The sequence below is a fragment of the Setaria viridis genome, chromosome 1 (assembly GCF_005286985.2).
Source record: "Setaria viridis chromosome 1, Setaria_viridis_v4.0, whole genome shotgun sequence".
In the NCBI taxonomy this organism is placed as follows: Eukaryota; Viridiplantae; Streptophyta; class Magnoliopsida; order Poales; family Poaceae; genus Setaria; species Setaria viridis.
The window spans coordinates 1,796,215-1,822,307 of NC_048263.2; the positions used below are offsets into that span (position 1 = coordinate 1,796,215).

At 47.1% G+C, this 26,093-nt stretch overlaps 1 protein-coding gene, 1 long non-coding RNA gene and 1 pseudogene across 2 annotated transcripts; 1 reads left to right on the forward strand and 2 right to left on the reverse strand.

Moving 5' to 3' along the window:
* Nucleotides 1–8,317: 8,317 nt before the first annotated feature.
* LOC117842320 (hydroquinone glucosyltransferase) lies at nucleotides 8,318–11,573 on the reverse strand. Its single transcript, XM_034722723.2, has one exon. It carries the CDS (start codon nucleotides 9,917–9,919, stop codon nucleotides 8,435–8,437), a length of 1,485 nt encoding a protein of 494 aa, XP_034578614.1. The 5' UTR covers nucleotides 9,920–11,573; the 3' UTR covers nucleotides 8,318–8,434.
* A 4,545-nt stretch (nucleotides 11,574–16,118) lies between these two features.
* Nucleotides 16,119–21,057, forward strand: LOC117847209 (UDP-glycosyltransferase 72B1-like; annotated as a pseudogene).
* A 1,824-nt stretch (nucleotides 21,058–22,881) lies between these two features.
* LOC117833890 (uncharacterized) lies at nucleotides 22,882–24,483 on the reverse strand. The gene is made up of 3 exons (XR_004635585.2): nucleotides 23,931–24,483; nucleotides 23,554–23,656; nucleotides 22,882–23,415 (listed from the first exon to the last, which is right to left on the reverse strand). It is a non-coding gene; the product is annotated as an uncharacterized lncRNA (long non-coding RNA).
* Nucleotides 24,484–26,093: the final 1,610 nt, after the last annotated feature.

Sequence of the window (26,093 nt, forward strand, 5' to 3'; positions counted from 1 at the left end):
CCCAGCTTCACCCATCGTAGGGCTGAGCCCCGAGTTGAAGCCGAGACTGTTGTGCAAGTTTCCTAGCCTTGAATCTAATGCTCGCCGGTCAGCACCCAAATCCTCTATAGGATCTATCCAAAACCCTAGTCTACCCCAAAATCCAATCGTTATGCTGTGCAACCAAAACCATATAGATAAAACCCTAGCCGTTATGCTGCTCGTCCAATACTCTAGAAATTCCATTCTTAATTTCTTAGAATTCTCTTGGATATCCAACTATCCTATCCACTGGTTTTTTAGAAATATTTCTAAATAATTAATGAATTGTTCATCAACGATCTAGGAATTATCCTTTAGAAACCATATAATTCCCAAAATGCCAATCATCCATTTCCCTTCAATTTCCTTAGTTATTGATTGCTAGAATTGATTGTATGTTTGTATGCTTATTCGAACCAAGGATACGACCAAGATCCATCCAGAAGCCAAGGATCCAGAAGGAACAAAGGCGAAGGTCCGACCGTCTAGAAGACCTAGGTCACATTAGCCTTACTAGGCTCCGACAAGAAGCTAAAGATCCAGAAGGTGAGAAACCAAGGTCCTAGTCAACCTAGGAAGCGTATAAGGATCATCAATGAAGGCAAGTCCTAGCACCAACCTCCTTGATCATATTTTTATCCTGTTTTTCTAAATATAAAAATAAACCAAGAATATAACTTGACCTGCATGTTTTTCGAAAACCCTAAGGGCAACCCACCTCTATTTCTTCTTCTTACCTTGACTTGAAGCCATTTCTAACCATAAATCCTAACAATGACCCCGGTCATGACTAGATCGATGATCGAGAGTCATTGAGAAATAGAATTCTTAGGAACATTACAAATATAATGGTTTTTTATGGAAAACCTAAAAAGGTGTGAGTTTTTGTGTTAAGGCTAAAATGAACAAACTATTGACACAAAATCTGGTCTTCAGATTCTTCCGTCAGCTACACGTGAGAACTTGGGAGATCTACTTAACTCCAGTGTAGGCTCCAATCGGCTCGCGAAGGTGCGTGGCGTGCCAGTCAATTTGACCTGCAATTCACAAGGGGAAGTTTGGTAAACGTTAAATTCTTGAGCCCATCAGCTGTGAAGCCTATGGACTCACGGATGGCATTAATTTGAATAAACACCATTGTAAAACATGCATTGGATATAATCATAAGGTGCATGTAATAAATAGGACAATTAATGGCAAGTGCCATCAGCTACATGAGTCGATAGGCTATGATAAAATCAACATTAAAACAACATCCATTAACAGATGACTTGTTCATCATGCCTTCATCAATTAAACTACAGGTTATATTAGTGTCATGAGCTGATAGATCGAACCTAATCGAGACAGTATGGCAAGGCAATAACTTAATCTAGTAGTTTGAGAGACTAGAACATGATAACAAGGCCTCGCACACGTAGCTATCGACTCGATGACGTCAGCCTACTACTAAGAGGGATGGATTGGACGGACTGAGATATCATCGGTTGATCAACAACAGTAGTCTAACGCTAAGGATCCGAGGGCTAGCAATACGTGGGGCAAGGATAAAGACCTATAGGATCTAATAAATATAAAGCAATTAAAGCATGCAAGATCAAACTAGCTGATATGATTAGATAATTGGTGAGCGCTCAAAACAACCAAGGGATTGATGCAATTCGACTTAATTAAAACAAGCAAACTCGATAACTAGCCTTACGATAAGAGGATCAAAATATCGAACCTAATCGAGAAAGTTTTGATACAGATAACATAATGACTGATAATCACAGTACTTACAAGCTCGTCGGAGATCGAAACCGATGCAGTCCTGCTTACTAGAAGGAACTCGTCGAGAAAATTACTCTATTCCTACTCCTACTCCTAGGGTTTGGTGGCGTGAAGCCGAAAAACATTGGATTGATGAATTTGCATTGTGCGCACTTTCCCAGTATGATATCCACGTGGCGGACGATAGTATCCCTTGCTTAGACCCCAGTATATCGGTGGATGGACCTAGGGAATGCTGTCTAGAGATAGATGCGGGCAAGTATGGATCTCATAGGTCAGTACCACCTAAGTCTAAGGTATGGGCTGATCGAACGTATGGGTAAAGTGTACAAACTCTACAGAGTCATTAATCTGTCTGGATAGCCGAGGCTCACGGTCACAAGCAACATAGTTAAAACTCCCATCGATTAGCAATCATGTGTTTTCATAACTTGGGTGTTGGTGAGGAAGGGCTGAGGCCCTAAGAGAATTATTTCAGAACGAGGTGTAAGCTGGTTTAGGAGGACCCTGACGGTCTCTAATGCTCTTTAAAATATGGGAACATAGAGGTGGAATTTCCCCTCCAAGGCCAACAACTTCATAAAAGTACTTTCTTTCATTTCCTTATCCAAAACTCACCTCAACTTGCATAAAATGAGTTTCTTGATAAAACCAAACCTCATTTCCTTTTCCTTGATATCCCTGCATTTTATATAATTCCAACGCTAGGATTTGCTACTCAAATTTGCTTTCATTGTACAGGTTATAAGTCTCGGTTCTAAATTTATTCTGCCTATTGGAGTGGACGACTGCGCTACACCCCGCTAAGCAGAGGTGAAAAACTAGTTTTCCATAATTTTATGCATGTTTTATTGTTTTGATGCTACTCTGTGATGATGACTCTATCAGCAACTAATCTAGGGACTGATACAGGTAATGAGCGAGATTTTCGAAGGGAGGCACACATAACATGTTTGAAAAGTTTAGATCATTAAGTTATTTGGACACTAAAATAAATATAGCAGTCCTGATAGCTAACTACTTAAATGTAAAACAAGAGTAGCACATATAACAATTTTTTTTTCAAATTGCAGTCAAATTACAAATATAACTTATACCATTTTTATTTTCTAAGTCTATAAAAAAATTACCATTTCAGTTGGCGGATTGAAAAAAAGAAAAAGTAAAAACCTTATAGCCATTTCATTTTAGCTATAGTCATTTGAAACGGCGGTAAGCTGACGTGGCATTATCCCAGAAACATGTAGCCGTTTCATTTGGCTATAAGCTGATGTGACAACTAAGCTAGAAACATATAGCTGTTTGGAGCCAAATGAAACGGCTATATTTTTTTAGCGTACCGCCATTTCAACGACTGTAACCATTTGAAATGGCTATATAGGTATAGATTTGCAAATTTTTCTTCTAGGTGATTATTTTTGGAAAAACAGAAATTATTAAATATAAAAATGAAAAAATTTCTTTCTTGCATTGCTTCATATAGGATATTCTAAACACACTTCTTTACATTTCTCTACCGATCCAATAAATTTGAACTTAGAAGTAAAATTGTGCGTTGGAGAAACAAGAAGGGGAAATCCCATTAGTTGCTAGATTGGACCAATGAAATAATTTATGAAGTAATCTATTATTTCTGTTTTGCTTCTCATTTTATTATATTAATTCCATACCATAGTTCAAATGGATTTGACAACGAACTTATTGTTTCATAAAAAACAATATTAAAATAAAGCAAAATCTTCCACCCACCCATCCCATCATCTGATCAAATCTCCTCTCATCTTGCACATTATTCCTATTCTGACAAAGGGATCAATGAAATACCCACTCAAAGCAACGGATGGATGGCGTTTCGATCAAGAGCATTAGCTGATTAGCCAGCCCGCAGGCAACTTGCAGCGTAACTTTAAGATTTCCTGAGTGAATTTCTTTAATGCCATTGAAATTTCGATCCCTCGGTGCCATCGAAATTTTACTCTTCCCTTCACTGTCACTATTTTAAATTTGCATTTCCCATTCTGTCTACAATCTGTTAAGTTTCACTCACTGATAGCTTGGCCCACAACACTCCCTTCTGTTATCCTCTGCCAGCCATGTCGTTCGGGTGGCTCGGCTGTCGGCAGCTCAAACTGGGCGAGCGCGCGGAGGGCGCAGGGGAACCGTACGTCCGTGCACACGCGCCTGGAGACGTGCGCCGCCTGAGCCCGCCAGTCTTGCGCGTGTTCTTCTTCCACCTCTACCTCGTGTTCTCCGCCTAGTCCAGCCAAACCAACGTGTGCACGGTGCACCACCGCACGCCTGGTCACTGTGGAGCTCAACAACATCTAGCTGGCCCTCTGCGTGTGCCGGTGTGCGCTTGTGTAATGTGCCGGGGAGTCCAGTGTAGCTGCTGCTGGCCTTCGGCCTTCACAGGATTTTTTTCTCCGATCATGCTGTCTCCAGCTCCTCCATTTCTGCAACATTTCCGCTAGCTCCATGATTTTTTTCTCCTTCCAATTTGTTGATGCAGTGCTCTCTTAACCCTTTTAATTCTTCTAAATAAATGGAATGCATGTGCTCCATTGACGAATATGGCTGGATTTCTGTCAGAAATTTGGATTACCATTTTCATTAAAAAAATTGGATTACCATTGCATCATAATATCTCTATGTATTACCTGATGAGCTTAAATTGAAGTTGTGTGGACTATAACAACATGGGGGAATGCAAAGGCAGTTGTGTGGACTATAACAACATGGGGGCATGCAAAGGCAACATCGGCGGATAGCAAGCCAATATCTTTCTCGTCGAGCATTGTTCAAATTTGATTTATTTTTGCCTAACTTTAAATCGAGACTAGCAGGACTGAAATTTGAACAGAGCGTCGCCCCGCTCGTGCGACTCGGGAGGCGACCGCCCACCCCCGCCGCTGCCGCCGCCGCCACCCCCTCCCTCCTCTTCCCTCCCCTCGCCGGCTGGAAGCCCGCGCCGGCCTCCAGGACGGCGGCGGCGGGGTCTCACTGCCTAGGTCCGACCACGGGGTGAGGAAACGAGCGGTTATGGTGGATCCACCAGCCATGGAGACGACGGTTCGGGAAGGCGGATCCGGCGCCGTGGAGCCAAATCCGGCGACGATGGATTCACGCGGAGACAGGACAGCGGCGGTCTCGGGCGAGCAGACGAGGCAGATGCGGCCACCGAGGAAAGCGCCGGACTGCGAACAACTGTCGAGGCCGAGGTTGTTCCTAGCGAAGAAGTCGTGCTCAATGGTCGTGAACCTGGCCACCACGAAGTTGACGCCGACGCCGTCCGCCGCTGCCGAGGCGTTGGAGAGGGAGAGGCACGGTGGGAGGAAGGAGGGGAAGTTGAGCACCTCGGTAAGGAAGTCGATGACGAGGCGGCCGTCGGAGCAGTGGTTGGTGGAGGACAAGCCCCGACCCATCCCGGCTAGCGATGGTGGCGGCGGTCTGGGTGGAGGACGGCGACGGTCTGGGTGTGACAGCGGGCGCGGCGGCGGCCCCGGCGTAAGGCAAAGAAGGCGCGCGGCAGGAGGGGTCGCCAGGAGGAGGAGACGCGGAGGAGGTGTGGTGGCCGCCGCCGGCCTATGGAGAAGAGTGGCGTGGAGAGGGCGCCGGCGCGGAGGATGTCGGCGTAGAGATGGCGCAGGGTGTGGCGCGGAGGTGGCGCCAGCGTGGAGGACAACGGCGCGAAGGAGGCGCTAGGCGCAGGCTGCGCGTGGGACGGCGCATGGCGCGACGCGAGGAGGATGACTGCCGGCGAGCGAGCGGAGGTGGAGGTACGGCGGCGTGGTGCGAGGAGGCGCAGCAGCGACGCTGCCCTGGATGTGCTACCGTAACTTTGGCCGGGAGTGCCGAGCCGTGAGCGTGCAGGGGTTGGGATGCTCCAGGTGAAAGCCCCCGCCGGCGTTCTTGCTGGTGGAGATGACGGCGGTGCCCTAGGGCATCGTTCTCCCTATTGGGGGTGTCATTTCTGAGCTACAATCCAGCTGCACGGGGTCCTCTGGGTGAAAACTCTGTCCAGATTCTGGACGAGCGACGACGACGCCATTGGCATCGTGCCCTCCTTGGAGGCGTCATCTCTAGAGACCCATCTCGGTTTGTAACTTCCTGGTCCATTAGCCATGGACGGCCGCAACCGGTGGCAAGAATTCCGCTACATGGCAAGCTAGACGGGTGTTGCCGAGGTCACGTGGAGGCGATCGCAGTTTTGGTGGCGGCCAGGGGTTGTTGCGTGGTTATCAGTCTTGGCCGCTGCAGCGGACCACGGCGGCTGGCATTGCTTGGCAACGGTTGGTGCGGCGTGGGACTGCGTCGGAAGACGGCGCTTGTGGCAACGGTATTGTGGGACAACTAGGCTTACAGCGGACCGCGGCAAGTTGCTCAGCGTGGCTAGGCTACCTGGTGCGGTACATTGTCAGAAGACGACGCAAGCGACTTCTCTGGCTTCCTGACATGGCGGCGGACACTATTGTGCGGGTGAAGCAACGAGGTGAAGTCGACCTGTGGCGCCGGCTTGGCTTAATCGATGGAGATCCTGTGGAGTGGGGCAACATTGCTCACCACTCTGACAGCGACAAAAGAAACAGATCCGTGACGTGGAGTGCTATGGTGGGCGTGACGAGGCCCCATGTGTGGTGTTTCTTCGAGGCGACGAGAGTGAGGTGGAGTCCAACGGCGGATGTGATGAGGCCCCCATGCGTTGTGTTATTGCGGTGGCAACTGCGAGGCAGCCTACGAGAGGTCCAGATTCGGTGGTATCACTCTGTCAGGTGGAGTGTGGTGTTGTAGTGGCACTACAGCGTAGGGTTCCGTATGGTGGTGGCCTTTTCGGTGCGGTGCAGTCTATTTCTATTGGTTCCCTATCGATGCTGGGCCACACCTGGAGGTTTCGGCGAATTATGAGCGTGGATGTTGGTGGATGCCGCCGTGACGTGTGGAGTGGTGAGGCCGCATTGATATCCCAATCCAAATGATAGGGTGTGGTAGTTTCTGAGTTGTGTGGCTACCCGCGTTGATATCCCAATCCAACCGCTCAATCCAACTGGGTCAGTTTGGTTTGTTTTTCTTTTCTTCTCCTTTTCATGTTTCTTCTTTCCAGTCTGAAACTCTTTTTTTTATATAATCGGTAGCTCTCCTGTTCGTTAAAAAAAAATCTGAGACTAGCGAGTTGAGAGTAAGCCGGAGTGAAATCAAGTTTCATTCGAAATCATTCATTTTGACTATGAAATAAAAAAAAGAGTGTAATCAAAGCAATTTTTGGAACGACCCGCTTAAGAGTTTTTTCCCCGACATTAATATAACTTTCGAAATTTTCTTTTGTCTAAATTTTTTTATCCATTTCTTGTTTCTAAATAAATATATATACTCGTTCTTTTTCGCATAACAGGGCGATACAATGTTGAAGTTGTGCACGCTCTAGCTTCGCCCCTGCCAGTTATAGGTTCTATTAAAACTTTTTCACGAGTTCATGTTTGAATTTGGTTAAAAAATGATCAAACAATTCGATGGTTTGACAGAATCTTTGTGCATCATTGCAGCTGCTTGCCTACTCGCCGCCGCCACACAGCTGCCTGCCTGCTTCACGCTCCGCCGCCGCTGCTCAAGACACGTCGCTAGCCATGCCTTGCCATGCAGCTGCTTGCGCGAAGACCCAAACTCGCAAAACTTCGATCAAAAGCGCCGGGCGCGGTTGTGCTCATTCACTCGGCCGCAGCGCTGCCAGCGCACGAACACGAGCCGAAACCTCAGTCCCGCTGCTCTCCTCGGCGCCCGGGGCGCGGTCGGCCGTGCCGGGCGCCGACCCCACCATCCTCTCCGGCGCCTCCGCGCACCCGCTCCCGCGCTCCCCCGCGGCAGCCCGCCTCGCCACGCTCGCGCTCCGCCAGTGCTCGGGCACGCCCCTCTCCGCCGCGCTCTCCGCGCTGCCCTCTGCGTCCGACACCGCGCTGCTCCACCTCGTGGCCCCCTCTCTCCCAGCTATAGTTCGTCCCCTCCGGCGACCTCTCCTCCGTTGCTATTAGGACGGGAAATCTAACAGAATGGCAAGTGAGGGAAGGAAAAATTAAAATAGTGGCAATAAAGGGAAGAGAAGAATTTTAGTGGCAGTGAGGAATTCTTAGAAATTTCAATGGCATTGAGGAATTCCCTCTAACTTTAATGGTGTGCGATGCCATGTAAGATTATTTGCATGATTTCTCAAGAGCATCAGGCATCAGCTGATCAGCCGGCCTTCTTAGGTACTTGTACGCTCTTTCTAAAGATTATATATTTTCATGATTTTTTTATGTAGGTTATGAAAGTATGCGTTTGCTTTGTTTACTAGAACGTCCAGTTCTTCATCCCTGCATCATGGTTCAGTGATTCAATTTCACCATATTCATCCCACATTAGGGCATGGTAAAATGGTTCTAAGCGGAGCCGTATGAGCTGATCAACGCATCGAGGCCGCCAGGTCTCCCATCAATATTTTCTTTAAGGTTAGAGAGGCTAAGGTTTTGACCTTAATGGAGATGGAAAAACAAACTAAATTTTGTAACACCAACTCATTATTTTCACCGTCAGGTTGTACAAACCGAGGTACACTGAGTCGATGACGCATGCACATCGACGATCACCACCTGTCTCTTCGCTCGCATGTCTTCTACTGCTTCTGCCTGCCCAGCGCTGCCGCCTTCCACTTGCCGGCGACTTCCTCCAGCATCTGCCAGGACGACCCCCCGGGCGCTCCCGCCCGCGCCGCCGCCTCCTGCAAATCCTCGGCCCGGCGGCGCACGGCACGCCCCTTCTCCTCCCCATCCATCAGTTCCCGCACGGCCGCCGTGATCTCCTTCCGTGTGATCAGACCGTCCGCCCGCGTCGCGCGCGGCCGCAGCGCCACGCCCACGTTCTGCGACAGGACGACGGCGTTCACCCTCTGCTCCGCGTACAGCGGCCACGCGACCATCGGCACGCCGGCCGCCACGCTCTCCAGTGTCGAGTTCCAGCCGCAGTGGGACACGAACGCCGCCGTCGCGGGGTGGGAGAGCACGCGCACCTGCGGCACCCATGCCGCCACGGCAAGTCCATGGCCGCTCGTCCTCTCCAAGAACCCCTCGGGAAGCCACGCCAAGGGATCGTCCTCGGCGCGACGGTGGCTTTTTCCCCAGTCGGAGTTTTCTCCGTCCAGGCTTGGCATGCGCACGACCCAGAGGAACCTGTGGCCGCTGTCCTCCAGCCCGGCGGCGAGCTCGGCCGTATGCTCCACAGACAACGAGCCCGCGCTCCCGAAGGAGACGTACACCACGGATCCCGCCGGCTGCCGATCCAGCCAGTCCAAGCAAGCCAACGCGCCGTCTTCGTCGGAGCTTGGCCGGACGCATGGCCCCACAGGGTAAGCAGGCGGGAACGTGCCTTGGTCCGCCGCCTGCTTCGTCAACTTCTCCACGTAGCTGGGCTCGATCTCGTCGAAGGTGTTCACCAAGAAGCCGGCGGCGGCGCGGTACCGGCGGCCCTCCTCGATGATGTGCGCGTAGACCGGCTCCTTGCTGTTCCGGAACCCATCCGCGTAGTCCTCGCGGCTCAGCGACACGCCCCCGGGAAGCTGGAGAGTGTTGGGGAGGTCACGGTACTCGCCGGAAGCAGCGCCGTCGTTGACCTCCACGGCGCTGCGCATGAGGGATATCGAGGTGAGGTTGATGGGGAAGAATAGGTAGGCCGGGACGCCGAGCTCGGCCGCGAGAGGCAGCACCATGGAGCCGAAGAAGTCCGGCACCAGCGCGGCGAGCGGGGCGGCGGAGCTGATGTCGCGGAGCAGGGCTCGGAGGTGCGGGATGGAGCGGCCGATCAACTCCAGCAGCAAGGTTTCGATGTGGGCGTCGGCGGGGAGGTCGTCGAGCGGGACGGCGGGGAGCGCGGCGGTGTCAACGCCATCGTCGCGGAGGGACGAAAGGACGGCGGAGTGGGCGTCCGGGGCGGAGAGATCTGTGAAGGTGACGACCGTGGCCGCGACGCCGTGGTGCGCGACGAGGCGCCGCGCCAGCTCGGCCATAGGGATGAGGTGGCCGGCGCCGGGGCTGGCGACCAGCACGACGTGCGGCCGCGGCGGCGCCGTCCGCTCCGCGGTGCCTGGGCCGGCCAACGAGTCCATTGGTCGCGTGCTTCGGGCAGCCGGTATGAGACGTATTGGGAAGCCCGCGCGATTGGTTCTGAGAAGGCAGCCAGGCAGGGAGAGTGTGGACTTTTGAACCAGCGGATTTCGGATATGGTTAAGAATAGCGGCATGTTGATGATATAAGGAAAAAATGTTGAATATTTGGACCTTGCGCTTTGCGTGGGAGGACTTTCTTGTCGACACTAGGTTGGCTTAAACAAACAAAACAAAAAACACTCCCAAATTTTTGATCTATTCTTTCTTCATACTAGAGTGGTTCAATTAACTCTTTCCTTTTATACTTTGTAGTTTACCTATGTGTACATATACGTACGTTTGCACAGTTACTCCCTATGAAATATGAATGCTTGAACCCCAAACAAGCATATCTAAGAAATGGATCAAGGCGGAATTCCTTGAAGTTTAACGTAGTCACTAGGGCTGTCAACAAGCCGAGCTCGAGCGAGCCTGCTGCCTCAAGTTTGAGCTTGACAGAGTTTCAAGCCGAGCCTGAAATCCAGCCGAGCTTACAATTAGGCTCAAGCTCGGCTCGGCCAAAGCTCGAGTGAGCTCGATATGGTGAAGCACTGGAGCTTCGCTTGCTCCAGCACAAGCAAAGCGTGCATGAAGATTAAAAAATGTGGTCTTTCCCTACCGAGAAAGGGCAGTTGTGCTTTGATAAGTGCTACTCCTGCTAGCATGTGAAATTGTCAGAAGGTAGAATAAACAATACGTGCGGCCTGCAGCTACTTTTAGGGAACGAAGAGAAGCGTTACGGAACAGCCGAGAAGGGTGCTAACGTGCCTTAGTGAGCTGTTTGAGATCAGCTCGGTTGGGCTCGCGAGCTTGGGATTGGGCTCGAGCTCGGCTCAGCTCGTGCCGAGCTTTTAGCGAGTCGAGTTCTAGCGATTTGCGCTCCTCGACCTGTTTTGACAGCCCTAGTTCCTCGACCTGTTTTGACAGCCCTAGTAGTCACACACTGTCTTGCCATCGAAGGTTCAAAACGTGGGTGGGCAGGGTTCACCATGTAATACTCTTTGATTTGATTGCATCACTTTCAACTACTTATTATACATTAAAATACAATCAACTTTATTTTAGAAAATATTAATAGTCAAATCCACTGCTAGGGAATGTGCCTTCAGTACCGGGTCCAAACTTCCTTTTAGTACCGGTTGTGCAACTGTATTGCTATTTCCATGCTAAAGGGATCTTTAGTTAACTGGTACTAAAGGGGTAGTAAAAAATAATCATAAAAAAATCCGCCGACCGAAGCGCCGGCCGCACGATTCTAAAAGAAATGAGAAAAACTTATTCTAAAAGCGGTCTAACTGTATAAGGACGGACGATCCGGCCCTAGGTGGCAGACAGTCAGCTAAACCTAGACAGAAACAGATTTTCGAGCCGAGAAATATTTTCTCAAAGGCGGGCGGTCCGCGGTTGTTTTCTGTGGACAGTCCACATGGGGCGGATGGTCTGGCCCTAGAAGGGCGGATGGTCCGCCACCTCTGTAACGGTCCGCTCTAACACGCATTAAATGCTGCAGTAGCCGTTGGGGCTTGAACTGCGGACGGTCCGCCCCTTGTGAGGCGGACGATCCGTCCCCTGTGAGGCGGACGGTCCGCCAATCCCGTGTTTTTCGTGAATATAACTGTAACGGCTAGTTTTGGAAGGGAGGCTTATAAATACCCCACCCCCAGGCATGGGTGAGCTCTCTTGGCACCTTGGACAACATTTGTGACATTCTAAAGCCTTCTTTCACCTCTCACTCACTCACATTGTTTAGAGAATGCATTTTAGTGAGATTGAGAGCATCCTAGTGCATTGCATCAAGAGTTTGAGCTTTGTGGCACTAGAGAGTCTTCAAGCAAGTGTTATTGGCTTATTACTCTTGAGGTTGCCGCCTCCTAGACAGCTTGGAGATTGTGGAAGTCGTTGAGCCCTTCAAGAAGATTGTGAAGGAGCCTCGGCTATTCTTGTGAGGGGGTCTTGTGCTCACTTCGCCGGAGCGGTGAAGAGCAACTCTAGTGGAATCGAGGTTTCGAGAGGTTTTTTGATTCAAGCCGGCTCAAACATCAAGCGGTGCCTTGATAGAGGAGCGGTTGAAACATTGAATCCACCTCAACGTAGATTAGGGGTGACCGGCAAGTCATCAACACCACAGGATAAATTCATCACTCGTGTTTGGTTCTAACTTTGCTCAATTTCATTATTGCATTTTATTTTGAGCAAATTACTTTACTAGAGATTGAATAATATCTTGTCACCCTAGGTGACAAACTTTCACCTAGTTGTAGAGTAACTAGAAATAGTTTTTCCCCTTGTGTTACAAATCAAATTTTTTTAAGTGTTGTGATTTTAGTTGAAACCGCCTACTCACCCCCCTCTAGTCGGTATCATAGATCCTACAACACAGTTCATCGAATCGCATGGAGGAGCTTCGTGTGGTCATCCCACCAAGCAACGTACGATCGCTGCGTGGTGGTGCCGCGTCGATGTCCATGCCTCGCGGTGACTCGGAGATCGAGTGCCGCCGCGAAGCACTCGATGTAGATGATGCTTCGGCCGACGAGCGTGACTTCTTCGTCCTCCCAAAAAACCTTCCAATACTCCTCATTTCTGCACACTTCAAGGAAAATACTCCACCGGGGTTTCTTGCCGACGAGAAAATGCACAAGAGCAAGAACTAGCAAGAGGTGCTTGCTGAAATTTTTATTTGCTGGAACTTTTATGTATGAGTGGAGTTTTGAAATTTTCAGAGGCTATGTAGAGGTGCTCTTGGTGTGTTGGATGAAAAATATGATGCACAAGGAGGTACCTGGCAAAGGGCACCACGGGGGCTTAAAAAGACCCCAGGCCGATCGCCCTGAAGCACACCAGGCCGATCGGCCTGGCGTGTTCTCGCCTTCCTAGGTCTCCATCTTCCTTCACATGGCCACTTGATCATCATTGTACTAAAAAATTCAGCATTTGCATGAAGGGTAGCTCCAAATCAATCTCCTCCACTCCTTTGTGTTAGATCTTTTTTGAAAATCATGCACATATGTGCCATAGCCTTTTTGTTTTCTCAATTTCACTCAATGCCTTGTCCTTTGAGCTGCAACAAATAAGTATGGCAAGCCACTTTTTGTTTCTTTATGCATGTGTGGTAGGTGAGAGTGCCTCCATGATTGTTCCCGTGATCACAAAATTAACCATTAGTGTAAATAAAGCTCATAGACCCTCCAAATCATGTTTATATGCTTAATCCTCCTCTAATTTCAAAAATTAAAAATTAACTCAGAGCTAGCAATGAGTTCAAAAATATTTTAGAGGAGTTTTGAAGCATCAGAAACATTTGTAAGTCGAAAGGATTTCCGACTACATGAATTTTGGTTGCACCGGTATCGTTCATTCTCATGAATTGAGATGAAGCAATTTCGATTTCAATTGGGGGGTAACGGGTTTAGGTTGTAATTTTGACCAAAAGTGAGAGGGGAATTTTGAATGAAATAAATAAATATGGCTTAGAAAAATTCTAATTCTAAGAAAACTGATGAGTTTTTCATGTTTAAGAAAACCAAAATCCTATGGTCACGTGAGTTCTAGCATGCATCAAAAAATTTACAAAGTAAGAATAATGCGGGCTTTACTCGTTTATTTATCATGAAAGCAAATTAGGCTAAACATCATGGTCAAGATGAAAGGTCTGATAGGATAGGGATATATGGTTCTGGTTTTCTAAGAAAATAAAATAAAAAATTGGGATGGTCCAAGTCATTGGTTTATGAAAAAGAGAGGAATAGAAAATGACTGAGCGAATAAAACTCCAAATATTGTTCTGACCGAAGGTTCAACTTATTATATGTCCACCAGGTATGACGTATGTGACTCACTTACTTGACTATTCAAATGACTCCAGGGTTGTCCTCTCAGTAGCTTATTCTTAACTCGATGATCAGGTTGCCTCCCGCAAAGCGCTTCGTTTATAGTCTATAGCTGGACTCTTGAATTCTTCAGTTCGGACCAGCGCTCAGTGTCAGCACTGTAGTCTTTGGCACCCACTTCTTCACCATCTTTGGCTTTGATGCAAACACAGGCTTGGCTATCTTTTTGGTCTTCACAGGCTGACGTTCTTCCTTCTTCTGGATGATAGCAACTTTTTCTGCTGGCTTCTTTTCTTCTGCCTTCTTGTTTTTCTCCTCTTGCTTGACATGACGATGTGGCGGTATATACTTGCTAGAAATCATGTTGCATACCTCAAAGCGTGGGTGAAACTTGAACGCGCTCATAGTGCCATTGATGTCAAACTTGATCTCACCCTTCCCAACATCTATGTTTGCTCTTGTGGTCTTCAGGAAAGGCCTTCCTAGGATGAGTGGGGATTTTAACTCCTTCTCCCATCTCGAGTATCATGAAGTCAATAGGGACAAAGTGATTCCCAATCTTCATAGGTACATCTTCAGCAATGCCTTCAGGATAACGAACGGTGTTGTCCGCCAACTCCAGGCACATAGCAGTTGGTTCTGGTTTCGGTGGGCGTAGCTTCTCGAACACAGCTTCAGGCAATACGCTCACACTTGCGCCAAAATCACATAATTCCCTTTGGAACATCAGCGCTCCAATTGAACACGGGACGGTTGGACATCCAAGATCTCTTTTCTTCTCGAGGGCTTGATTAACGATTGCAGCACTGCACTCTTCTATCATCTTGATGTGATCTATAGTGAACTGCAGAATCTCTCACTTGTTCATTAGGATATCTTTGAAGTAGTGAGCATAGGTTGGAACTTGTAGAGCGTCCAGCAGTGGCATATTGATGTTCAACCTGCGTACAACTTCAACAAACTTCTCAAACTGTTTGTCAATTTTACCTGGACGATGGCATGGTTTCTCTGGTAGAATCTTTGTGTCATTTTGATTGACCATCTCAAACTCTTGCTCTTCCATTTCAATCTCTCAAGCTGGGGTATGTGTCTTCTCCTTTGAAGTCATCTCTGCTTTAGCAGCTGGTTTAGGCTTCCTAGCTACCGCTGGATGTTCTGGATCTTCTGTTTCCTTGCCTGAGCGAGTTTGAATAGATTTAGCTAACTCTGGATTCATCAGTTGTCCTGGCAACTTCCCTTGATTGCTTGTAAAATGCCCAGCTAACTGTGTAACTTGAGTCTCTAGCATCTTCATTATGTTCATTACCTGGTGATTCGAATTTCCGACCTCTGTCACTTTGCTGTCAATATTTTTCAGAATCTTATCCATAGCCTTGAACTTAGTGATAGTGTCTTTATTGATCTTGCCTTGCTCCTTCATGAACTCCTTTAGCTGAATGCGTAGAGGCACTGTGTTCTGAATAGATGAGCTTGCATTGAATTGAGGTCTATTCTGTCTATACCAATAGTTGGATGGTGGAAACCAATCTCCCTTCTTCATGTAGTCTAGCAACTTTGCTTCCTCTGGATAGTTCTTCCCGACATGGCTGTAGTCGCCACACTCTTCACATGTTGATCTTGCTTCTACTGCTTTCAGGTCTATAGCTTGAGCTTCCTTTATCTCCATCTTCTCCAGTCTCCTCATCAGTGAATCAATCTTTCCTTCGAGTAATTGATCACGCTCCACCTGCAACACTCCTTGTGTATTTCCAGTAGGTTGAGCTGGGAATAGGTGCCCAGATGATGCTCATGCATCATTGTCTGCAACCTTCTTGAATAACTTGAAAGCTTGAGTTGGGGTGAGGTCTATAATTGATTCTCCAGTCGATGTATCGATAATTGCCCTTGATGCTAGTGTCAGCCCTTGATAGAACTTCTAGACTAGGTTCTCCTTCGGGTACTTATGGTATGGAACTGCACAGATGTAATCATTAAAGCGCTCATGAGCTTCAGCAACTATTTCAAAAGCATATTGAGCAAAAGTAGCTATCCTGCTTCTGAGATTCTAAGTCTTGACTGGCGAATAATGTTTAGTTAAGAAAGCCTTCATCAACTCATCCCAATTCTGAATTGTTGCCACTGGTAGAGAGTAAAATCATTAAAGCGCTCTTCCAAGTAGAGAGTAAGGGAACAACCTTGCGCTTAGTTGATTCTGAGTAACTCCATCCACGTCGAAGGTGTTGCATAGCTGCATAAACGCTTGTAAATGAAGATTAGCATCTTCCGTGCTAGTGAAGGGTGAACTCTGAAAGATCCTCAGTCTTGAAGTATCGATCCCAAACGGTCGGCTGATGCGGCCCAATTCATGGATAGGTAAGTCATTGATGTTCAGGATGCAAAGTTTCCTGATAGTAGGATCTCGCTCCGGTTGTTGATCTCCCATTGCAGGTGCTTGCGGTACTTCTGGAGCTACTGCTGCTCCTCTTGGACTTGCTCGTGGTGTGGACTTTGGAGTAGATGATGATGATGATGATGTTTCCGACACTTCAAATTTTTCCTTAACAACTGAAGCTTCGATCTCTAGCTTTCTTGCTTGTGCTAAACGTTTTCCTTGCCTGTAAAGTTTTTCTAGATCATTCACAAAATTTTTCGGTTTGTTGGAGATGTAGCTGTCCATCTCCTGTTAGCGTTAGTGAAAGCAAACATATATATAGAACTAGATCTGAAATTTTGATTGAGATTACACAAAACAAAAGGACTAAAAAGAAAAGATTGAAAAATCATGAACAAAAAGTTATATCTGCAGATGCATAGTTAAACTAGAACTTGACTATTAGTTCCCGGTCAATGGCACTAGAAAACCTTGCTGACGGCTGTTAGAATACCAATTTGTGAACCCCAAGCGTTCGGATCAATTGTAGCTCTTCCCTTATAGTATTCCCCTAAGGTTTATCAATACGTGAAACTTATAGCACAAGATCTATTTCAACTAGCACTGTTAGTATTAACTCGGTGTTTATGAGAGATTCAGATCCAATCTACTAAGCATGTACAGACAGATAACAGATAGAGCAAAGGTAACCAATCTAGAGTAACCTAGACTATGCATATGTTGTAATTCTAACATAGATAGCAAAGCAACACAGATATGATCTTAGTAAAAAATATCTTTAAATCTACACTTCCGGTCCGAATCTCGAAATCCCCCACGTTACACAAGAAAGATCCTGTCACGATCACCTCTATTAGCGCAAGCAGGTTAAAGGCATGATCATAAGAACATGTCATACTCATCCGTAAATCAGGCATGCAAATATGGTCACCACGACCACAAAAACACCCTAGGCAATCTATCATCAATTCATAGATTAAAAAGTAAGTAAATATGATAAAGCGTAAAACCATCAAAGGAGATACTTAGATCGCTAAGAACATGAACACATCTATTACTTCAACATGAATGATTGTACATCACAAGATCACGACCGGGATTGTACCTTGATCTTGATGACTTCTAGCTCCAGAACTCCAACGTGATCTTCCTCACAGGGTGATCACACCGACAGAGGTTCGCCTACGCTAGCCTCCAACAACTGCACAGCCCTCAGCTCTCCAGAGAGGTGTCCCTAAAGCTCCTTCTGCTTCTCTGCTGCTTCACGTCGAGTACATCGTCTTGGATCTGGGGCTCGGTGGATTTTTCGGGGTATTTATAGTCCAGAGAGCGTGTGATAAAAATTGGAAGGCGAGGGAGGAAAGGAAACCCCCCGAGGCGATCAGCCTGGGATGGTCCAAGCCGATCGGCCTGGGCCTTTCTTTTGGCCCCTCGCGTCCTGCTTCATCTCCAAGTCTCCCTTGGTGCTTTGAAGTCCTATTTTCACTTGCATGTGGGCCTGACACGTCGGTTGCTTCGGGATGAGATTGATCTTCAATGACTTTCCAAATATCCGCTTGATCTTCTTTGATTCCTCTTTGATCCCAAAGTGATCCTTGCCATATCTTCACAAACTTAGCCCTTAAGTCATCTCGGAGGATTGCTTGCCAAAGATGGACGTCGGAAGGCTCCAGAAGACCCTAGGCCGATCGACCTGGGCTCCTCTAGGCCCATCGGCCTAGGCCCTTCCTGGGCCCGTTGGCCTCCATCTTCATCTGGTTCAATGTTCGTTCAGTGCTTTATCCAAAAATATACTTTTAGGTTCAATTCCCTGCAAAAACAGAACATCCTCCAAAATTTGTTGCATATGTGAAAATGACCGGTTTATTAGGTATAATTAATATCTTGGGTATTAAATTCATGTCATTATTGAAGATAAACATGGATAAAAGTGTGTCAATAGTGAGCATCAACAGCCCACGCCCGGACATCCTTCATCACCTGCTCCTCCGCGTCGCTCTGCCGTGCTGCCCCTTTCCGTCACTGCCTCACGGGCTAGCCTCACCGCCACCTCGCACCGACCGCCTGGCCGCCTGCCCACACTCGGACCCCTGCCGTCACCTGCTCCTCCGCGTCACTCCGCCGTGCGGTCCCCTCTTTGGCGCCACCGCACGGGCTAGCCTTGCCACCACCGCGCATTGGCCGCGTGGTCGCCTCTCTACGCCACCACATGGGCTGCCCATGCTGCCCCCGCTTAGCTCCACCACAACGCCCAGCCGCGCGGTGCCTGCTCCGCCCCACCGTGCAGGTCGCCCGCGTGGCCTCCTCTCCGCAGCGCCACCGAGATCTGCTAGGGGAGCTTGAACCCCATGGGGACTCACCACGTGGGAGCAGGCATGGGTGAGGGAGCACTGCCGTCTGTGCTTGGGAGAGAGATAGAAAGGGTCAGGGGGAGAGGAGTGTTGGGATCACTGCGCGAATAAGAAGGTGGGAGGTGGAGTTGGAGCTTGGCACCCAGTGCCGTGGGAGGCGGCGATGGAGGGAAGGGGGCAGACAGGCCGGGGAAGGAGAGGAGAGGCGGAAGATAGGATAAGGAGAGATAAAAGAAAAAAATAGTCATTGACATGTGGGCTCCACGTGTCAGAGGTAAGTAGGGGCCCAAAAGTAGAGATCCTTGTTGGAGTTGAGCTAAAAATATCAAGACCCGTAAAATTAGGATAGCCCCTACTCAATAAATTAGGGGCCAAGAGTAGAGTTACTCTAAGAGCAACTCCAGCAAGGCCCCTACTTGATCCTCTACTCAAAAAGTAGGGACTGAGAGCCAAAAATCCAACTCCAACAGAGCCTCTACTTGGATCCCTACCCTAGGGAGGTTCCTACTTTTCCCTTCCAAGCCCCTTCTCCTGCGGGTGTGTAGGGAGGCCCCTACTCGGCCAGTTCTTCTGTTTCACCTCCCGCGAACGTCTGTCCATTCTGCGCGCGCCATTCTCGTGCGTCGCCACGACCCCTTCGGTGGCGGCATCGCTCCTCCGCCTCAACTCCTACACACGTAGCAGCACCCCTCCGCCACACCATGCCAGGCAACGGCAATCGAGCCCGAGCTCGATTTGTTTCCGACAAATCGAGCGGCAAATCCGGTCCGACGTAAATTGAATTGAGGAGCGAGGAGAAGGCATACCATGCAGATGACGTTGGGACTCGCACGGTGGCCGCCGAGGTCGCAGGGCTAGAGCTCCATTTGACATCGCTCAAGCATCGATTTTGATGAGTCTACGCTGCTTGAAGCCTATGCAAGGCCGACGCTACTTGGATCTGCTGCCTTCTGCTGTCCCGAGTAGCAGGGATGGTTAGGCTTGAGCTCCTCTGCTGAGTCTGTACTTTGCGGGGCCATGCGAGGCTAGAGGTCTTCCACGAGAGTGAGTTCTTCCGTCGGATATGAACGAATCCACCAAGCGAGATGCAAACACAAGGAGCAAGAACATATGGGTAGGAAAGAGATAAGGATAAGAAAAAATAATAAAAGGAAAAGAAATGTAGAAACCGATAGGTGAGGCACATCTATCATAATAAAAGTAGGGACTTCGATTAGGGTTATTGGAATCGAGCCTAAAAATTATGCCCTAGAAAGTAGGAGGAGCCCCTAGTTAGGACCCGTTTTGTTCTTTAGTCCCTCCTAAAACTCCTGTCACATCGAATGTTTAGATACTACACTAATTACAAAATCAATTGCACAGATGGATGCTAATTTGCGAGACGAATCTATTAAGCCTAATTAGTCCATGATTTGATAATGTGATGCTACAATAAACATGTGCTAATGATGGATTAATTAGGTTTAGTAGATTCGTCTCGTTGGCTATTTGTGTTTATGTACAACTTAGCCGCTATAGCCCGCTACAGTCTCGTTTAACTCCGCTATAGCTATTTTAGTTAGCTGGAGATTTAAAACCTTGCTAGGGGGACGGTTTCCAGAGCAGCAAAGAGCCGGTCTACGCGCACCTGATCGAGGAGGGCCGCCGTTACCGCGCCGCCGACGGCTTCTTGGTGAACACCTTCAGCGAGATCGAGCCCGGATACGTGGAGGGGTTGACGAAGAAGGCGGCGGAGCAAGGCACGTTCCCGCCTCTTTACCCTGTGGGGCCGTTCGTCCGGCCAAGCCCCGATGAAGACGCCGCGTCGGCGTGCTTGGACTGGCTGGATCGGCAGCCAGCGGAATCCGTGGTGTACGTCTCCTTCGGGAGCGCCGGCTCGTTGTCTGTGGAGCAGACGGCCGAGCTCGCCGCTGGGCTCGAGGATAGCAGCCACAGGTTCCTATGGGTCGTGCGCATGCCAAGCCTGGACGGAGAAAACTCAAACTGGGTGAAAGGCCACCGTCGCGCCGAGGACGACCCACTGGCGTGGCTTCCAGAGGGGTTCTTGGAGAGGACGAGCGGCCGTGGTCTCGCGGTGGCGTCATGGACGCCGCAGGTGTGCGTGCTCTCCCACCCGGCGAAGGCGGCGTTCGTGTCGCACGGCGGCTGGAACTCGACGATGGAGAGCGTGGCGGCCGGCGTGTCGATGGTCGTGTGGCCGCTCTACGCGGAGCAGAGGGTGAACGCCGCGGTGCTGTCGGAGAACGTGGGCGTGGCGCTGCGGCCGCGCGCGACGCAGGCGGACGGTCTGGTCCGATCCCGCGGGAGGAGATCGCGGCGGCCGTGCGGGAGCTGATGGGTGGGGAGAAGGGGCGCGCCGTGCGCCGCCGGGCCGGGGACCTGCAGCGGGCGGTGGTGCAGGCGTGCGCGCCCGGGGGTTCGTCCTGGCAGATGCTGGAGGAAATCGCCGGCAAGTGGAAGGCGCCGGCGCCGGCGCTTGGCAGGCAGAAGCAGTACAAGACTTGCAAGCGCAATGGCATGTGATGGTCGTCGATGTGCATGCTTATCGAATCAGTGTACCTCGATTTTGTACAACCTAAGGATGAAAATAACGATGTGTGTTACAAAATTTAGGGGTGTTTGGCTCCCACGTGCTAAAGTTTAGCACCTATCACATCGGATGTTTGATACTAATTAGAAGTATTAAACATAGGCTAATTATAAAACTAATTGCACAGATGAAGTCTAATTCGCGAGACGAATCTATTAAGCCTAATTAGTCCATGATTTGATAATATGGTGCTACAGTAACCATTTGCTAATGATGGATTAATTAGCCTTAATAGATTCGTCTCGCGAATTAGCCTAGGGGTTCTGCAATTAATTTTATAATTAGCTCATGTTTAGTCCTCCTAATTAGCATCCGAATATCCAATATGACATGTACTAAAGTTTAGCACCTAGTATTTAAACAATGTTTTTCCATCTCCTTTACCATCGTTTTTCCATCTCCTTTACCATCGTTTGATCTTTGCCCTCTTGGGCCTAAAACAAGATTGATGGGAAATATGGCGGCCTCCATAGTCGTTGAGCAGCTCACACGGCTCCGCTTAGAGCCATTTTACCATGCTCAAAACCAGACTAGATCCAAAGTTGCCCTAATACATATGGTGAAATTGAACAGCTGAACCATGACGCAGGGATGAAGAACTGGCGTTCTAGTAATAAACAAAAAGCAAACGCATATACTTGCATAACCTACAAAAAAATCATGCAAATGATCTTTAGAAAAACCATACAACACTACTGGATGATCGACCTCTAGTACCGTTCAGTAACCCCTTTAGTACCGGGCACCTAACCAGTACCGCTTGTTTGGTACTAAATGTCACGCCATTTAGTACCGGCTAAAATGCCCGGTACTAAATGGGCTATTTAGTACCGGTTGGTATCGACCGGTACTAAACTACGAGCAACGTCACGCTATTACGAACAGTAGCTAAATGGTTATTCTTTTTTTATTTTCCTTTCATTTTAATTCTGGGTTAGTTAGTATTTGTATTAGCGTACAATATGCGTTTGCGTATAGTAGTAATATTACACTATATATATTGATCTAGCATATAGTAAAGGTTACATATATTATATTTAGACAATTTATATACACTTCACAAATATTATAAGTATTCCGAATATGCACTACGTGTCGTCATTCGAGTCCCTGATTGGATGAAGTTGCCCCACACTTGTTCCATCGTAATAGAATTCTCCCTTTGGATTTACGACCTCCTCCAAAAGGAATCCACATAGTTGTTCTTGAATTGCCCTGAGTCGTTCTAGGGCGATGAGATCTTTTCTCATTTCAAAAATCTATCACGTGTAAATTAACATCATCATTTTAATCCAATATATGTGAAGAGTGAAAAATATTGAATTGTTATGAATTGTGTTTACGTACTTGGTATTCACGGTCCGTTATTTTCTTAAGACCTACAAAACCATGTATGAACTCATAACAATAGTATTCACATAAGTTGTTTCCATCCTCATGCCTCAAACACTAAATATGGAAGAAAAAAAGTTATGAAATATTGAAGCAGTCGTGGTTTTTAAAGAAATGACATGCCCTAGATGTCCAAATTGAATTCATACCGGAAAGTTATCCATGATACGAAGTTGTTCTTTGAACGGTCCTAGGTGTTTTTTTAAAGCGAGCCCATATCTTGTTAAGTGCGTCTATGAGGCTATGGTACTATGATTTTGTTTTTCTCTTCGGATCCAGCACTGTGACGTGGCTTCGATCAATCTCGATTATAAGCAGTACACAGTGGTACCTGTTCATATATGTATACACATGCAATGTTAGATATACTTATTATTAACTTGAACGGATGAAAAAAAGGGATGAATGACTCAGCGAAAGTTGTACGGCAAAGTATGTATTGCATGTGATGCTGTTTATCCAGGAAGTTGAAAATAGTCTTCTTGGTTCGAAAGTTCCACTACAGTGGCCCTATATGCAATCAGGGTACAACAACTTTTTGTGATCCTCCAATATCTTCTCAAACTTCTTTGTCTCCTTCGCATTTTCGGAGTCTTTCTTTGCATTTAGCAACACTTGACCTAGTTTGTCAGCTAGTTCATCTTGTGCAAAATCTTCTTCAGCCTCGTCCATTTCAAAATCTGCAAAGGCACCACCTTCAGCCCAGTCGGCTGGAATGTTGTTATCATCATCATGTTCTTCACTATCTACTCCTCTTTCGCCATGCTTGGTCCAAAGAATATAGTTTTTCATGAAACCCCAACGAAATATATGACCATGTAGAGTTTTTTTTTGAGTAATCCTTGTTATTTTTTTCACATTCTGCATGGACAGCACATGAAACCCTTCGGCGACTTGTTGGCTTCTGCCGCTTCGAGAAAAGTCTTTAGACCATTAATGAAAGGAATGGAACACCGGTCGCCGTACATCCATTGCCGGTCCATTTGCAAAAAATTTTAATTTACTTCTCCATTTGTAAAGCAAAAAATGTAAAAAAAATCCTTCTAAAAAATATTGCAGACCTTTTATGGACTACTTTCGATGAGCAAATTAGATCCCTACAAATTTATGGGGAATTTTGGCAGCAACTCCCTTTATCCCGAATCATCGTCAGCTTGAACTCAACTGTGTTATTTATGTAAAGCAACAAAATTAGTTGATTATTTTTATTTTAACATGGTACTAAAGGTAATTAACACAACACATATTTGTCAATATCTAATACGATTTTCTCAATATCGAACAGACTTTCATAACTAAAAATCTACATTGTCCATGCATGTATAAATGAAAAAAACTCTTCATTCATCCTCACTCTAAAAAAGCATAAATTTCTCTAGCTACAAAGCATAAAACATAGAATGCTAATCATGAGAGGAGGGAGGATGAAGTTGCTAACCTTTAGAACAATTGGAAGAGTGAAATCCCCACAAATCGTGGAAAAAAATAGGCAGCACCTCCCCTAGGTCTCTCATGGAGTGAAGAAGCCTGAGCTCTTGGTCAAATGGTTGAGCTCGAGCTCAAGAGGAAGAAGGAGCTTATTTTATAGGGTGTACGTTAGTACCGGCTAATGGCTCTAGCCGGTACTAAATTGTGACATTTAGTACCGGTTGAAGCTACCAGCCAGTACACATGTGCGTGAACACCATTTAGTACCGGTTGAAACTACCAACCGGTACTAAATGGTTTCCAAGGGAATATAGCTATTGGCCATCCGGTCTCCATGCCGCCATTTAGTACCGGCTGAGACTCCAAACCAGTACTATAGGGGCTCCGGTGACACTATGTGTGACGACTGGTACTAACGCCGCGCATAACGCGTTGGACGAATGCTCAGTTTTCAGTAGTGCAACTACCAGACATGTCATAAACAAAAAGGTACCCAGGGCCTATGGTCATGGCATCACATACCATTATGCTGCAAGTTGCGGCCGGCTGATCAGCTGATGCTCTTGAAACTCCATCCATCCGTTGCTTTGAGTGGGCCTTACATTAATCCCTTTATATGTTCTTGATACCTTGTTGCTTAATTAGTTAGCTTTGACTCAATATAGGCCTTACAAGTCTTTTATATATTTTTAGTAAAAATAATAATATTGAAGTGTTTAAGTAATGGAATCGAAAGTGACCCAATCATAATAAAAAGCACATGGTGGAACATGCCCATCCAGATTTTGTGTCTCCGCTGATTTACTGTGCGGTGATTTTGTTATCTCAAAATATGCCAGCACAATCTCTCATAGGTGGGAACACAGCTTATGTTGCCATGGGTTAGGGTGTTACTTTCATACTTTGTTACTAAACACGGCAACACCTAAACCAGTATATAAGAAACTCCATCCAAAACATGGATGGATAGAGCATGAAAAAAGTACAGAGATAATGTAAGATAAAAAAGGGAAATCAACATACGAATATGAGCGAACTGTGTATAACAACATGTACACTAGCAATTATACTTTCAGCTTGCACAAGTTTTTGGTCAAGCTCAAATCTTGTATGTATATAGATTATCGTAGCCTCTAGTACCATCTATATTTTCTTTGAATATTTCATGCAAAGTTGCCTGCGGGCTGGCTGATCAGCTGATGCTCTTGAAACTTCATCCATCCGTTGCTTGTTTTGAGTGGGTATATGATTAATCCCTTTGTCAGGATAAGAATAATTTATGTGCAAGATGTGAGGAGATATGTTCTCCTTGATACCCTGTTGCTTATTTAGTACTTTGGCTCAATATATCCTAAAGTGACCCAATCATAATAAAGAGCACATAATAAAGTATATATGGTGGAACCTGCCCATCCAGATTCTGAGTAAGGCGTATGTGCTAACTTTGGCAATATAAAAATATATCGGTCGGATATGGGAACCCATTTGTTATAGCGGTTAGCCGGTTAGGGTGTTATAGTGTTACCAAACATAGTAGTGCCTAAACTGGTAAAAGGAACTCCAACAAAAATATGGATGGATAACCATGAAATCATCTAGGTGCATGCAAATTTTGAGCTTGAAAAAAAACTTAGGTAAACATAATAGAAAAAGAAAATCAGTACATGATAGGAGCAAGTTGCATATAAGAGATAAACAGTTGTACCCACAATTACACTAGTGCTGATTTCACTTTCTTGTTTCACCTTGCATAAGTTTTTATTCAAACTCAAATTTTACATCCATAGATAATACATGCACGCTTGTCTTATCTATATATATTTTAGTTTGAATTTTTCATGCATCAATTTAGGTGCTATCGCGACACAGGTGGACAGGCTGATCCCGTGGGTGGAAATCGCAGCGGCGGTGTGGGAGCTAATGGATGGAAGGAGAAGGGGCCGGGCGGCGGCTGCCCGGTGGGATTGCTTAGCATTTCTTTGCGCGGTTATCATTTAACGGCTGAACCTATATGCTTCTGAGTTGTTGACAGTTCTAGCCCAGATACGTAATTCAGTGGTTCAGAATTCAGTCCATCACTCCGCTTTACTATACAACTTTGAACCGCACGTATAAAATTTTACTGAAAATTTCCGCCATAACCCAGCCTCCTACTCAACTATGCACAACGCAA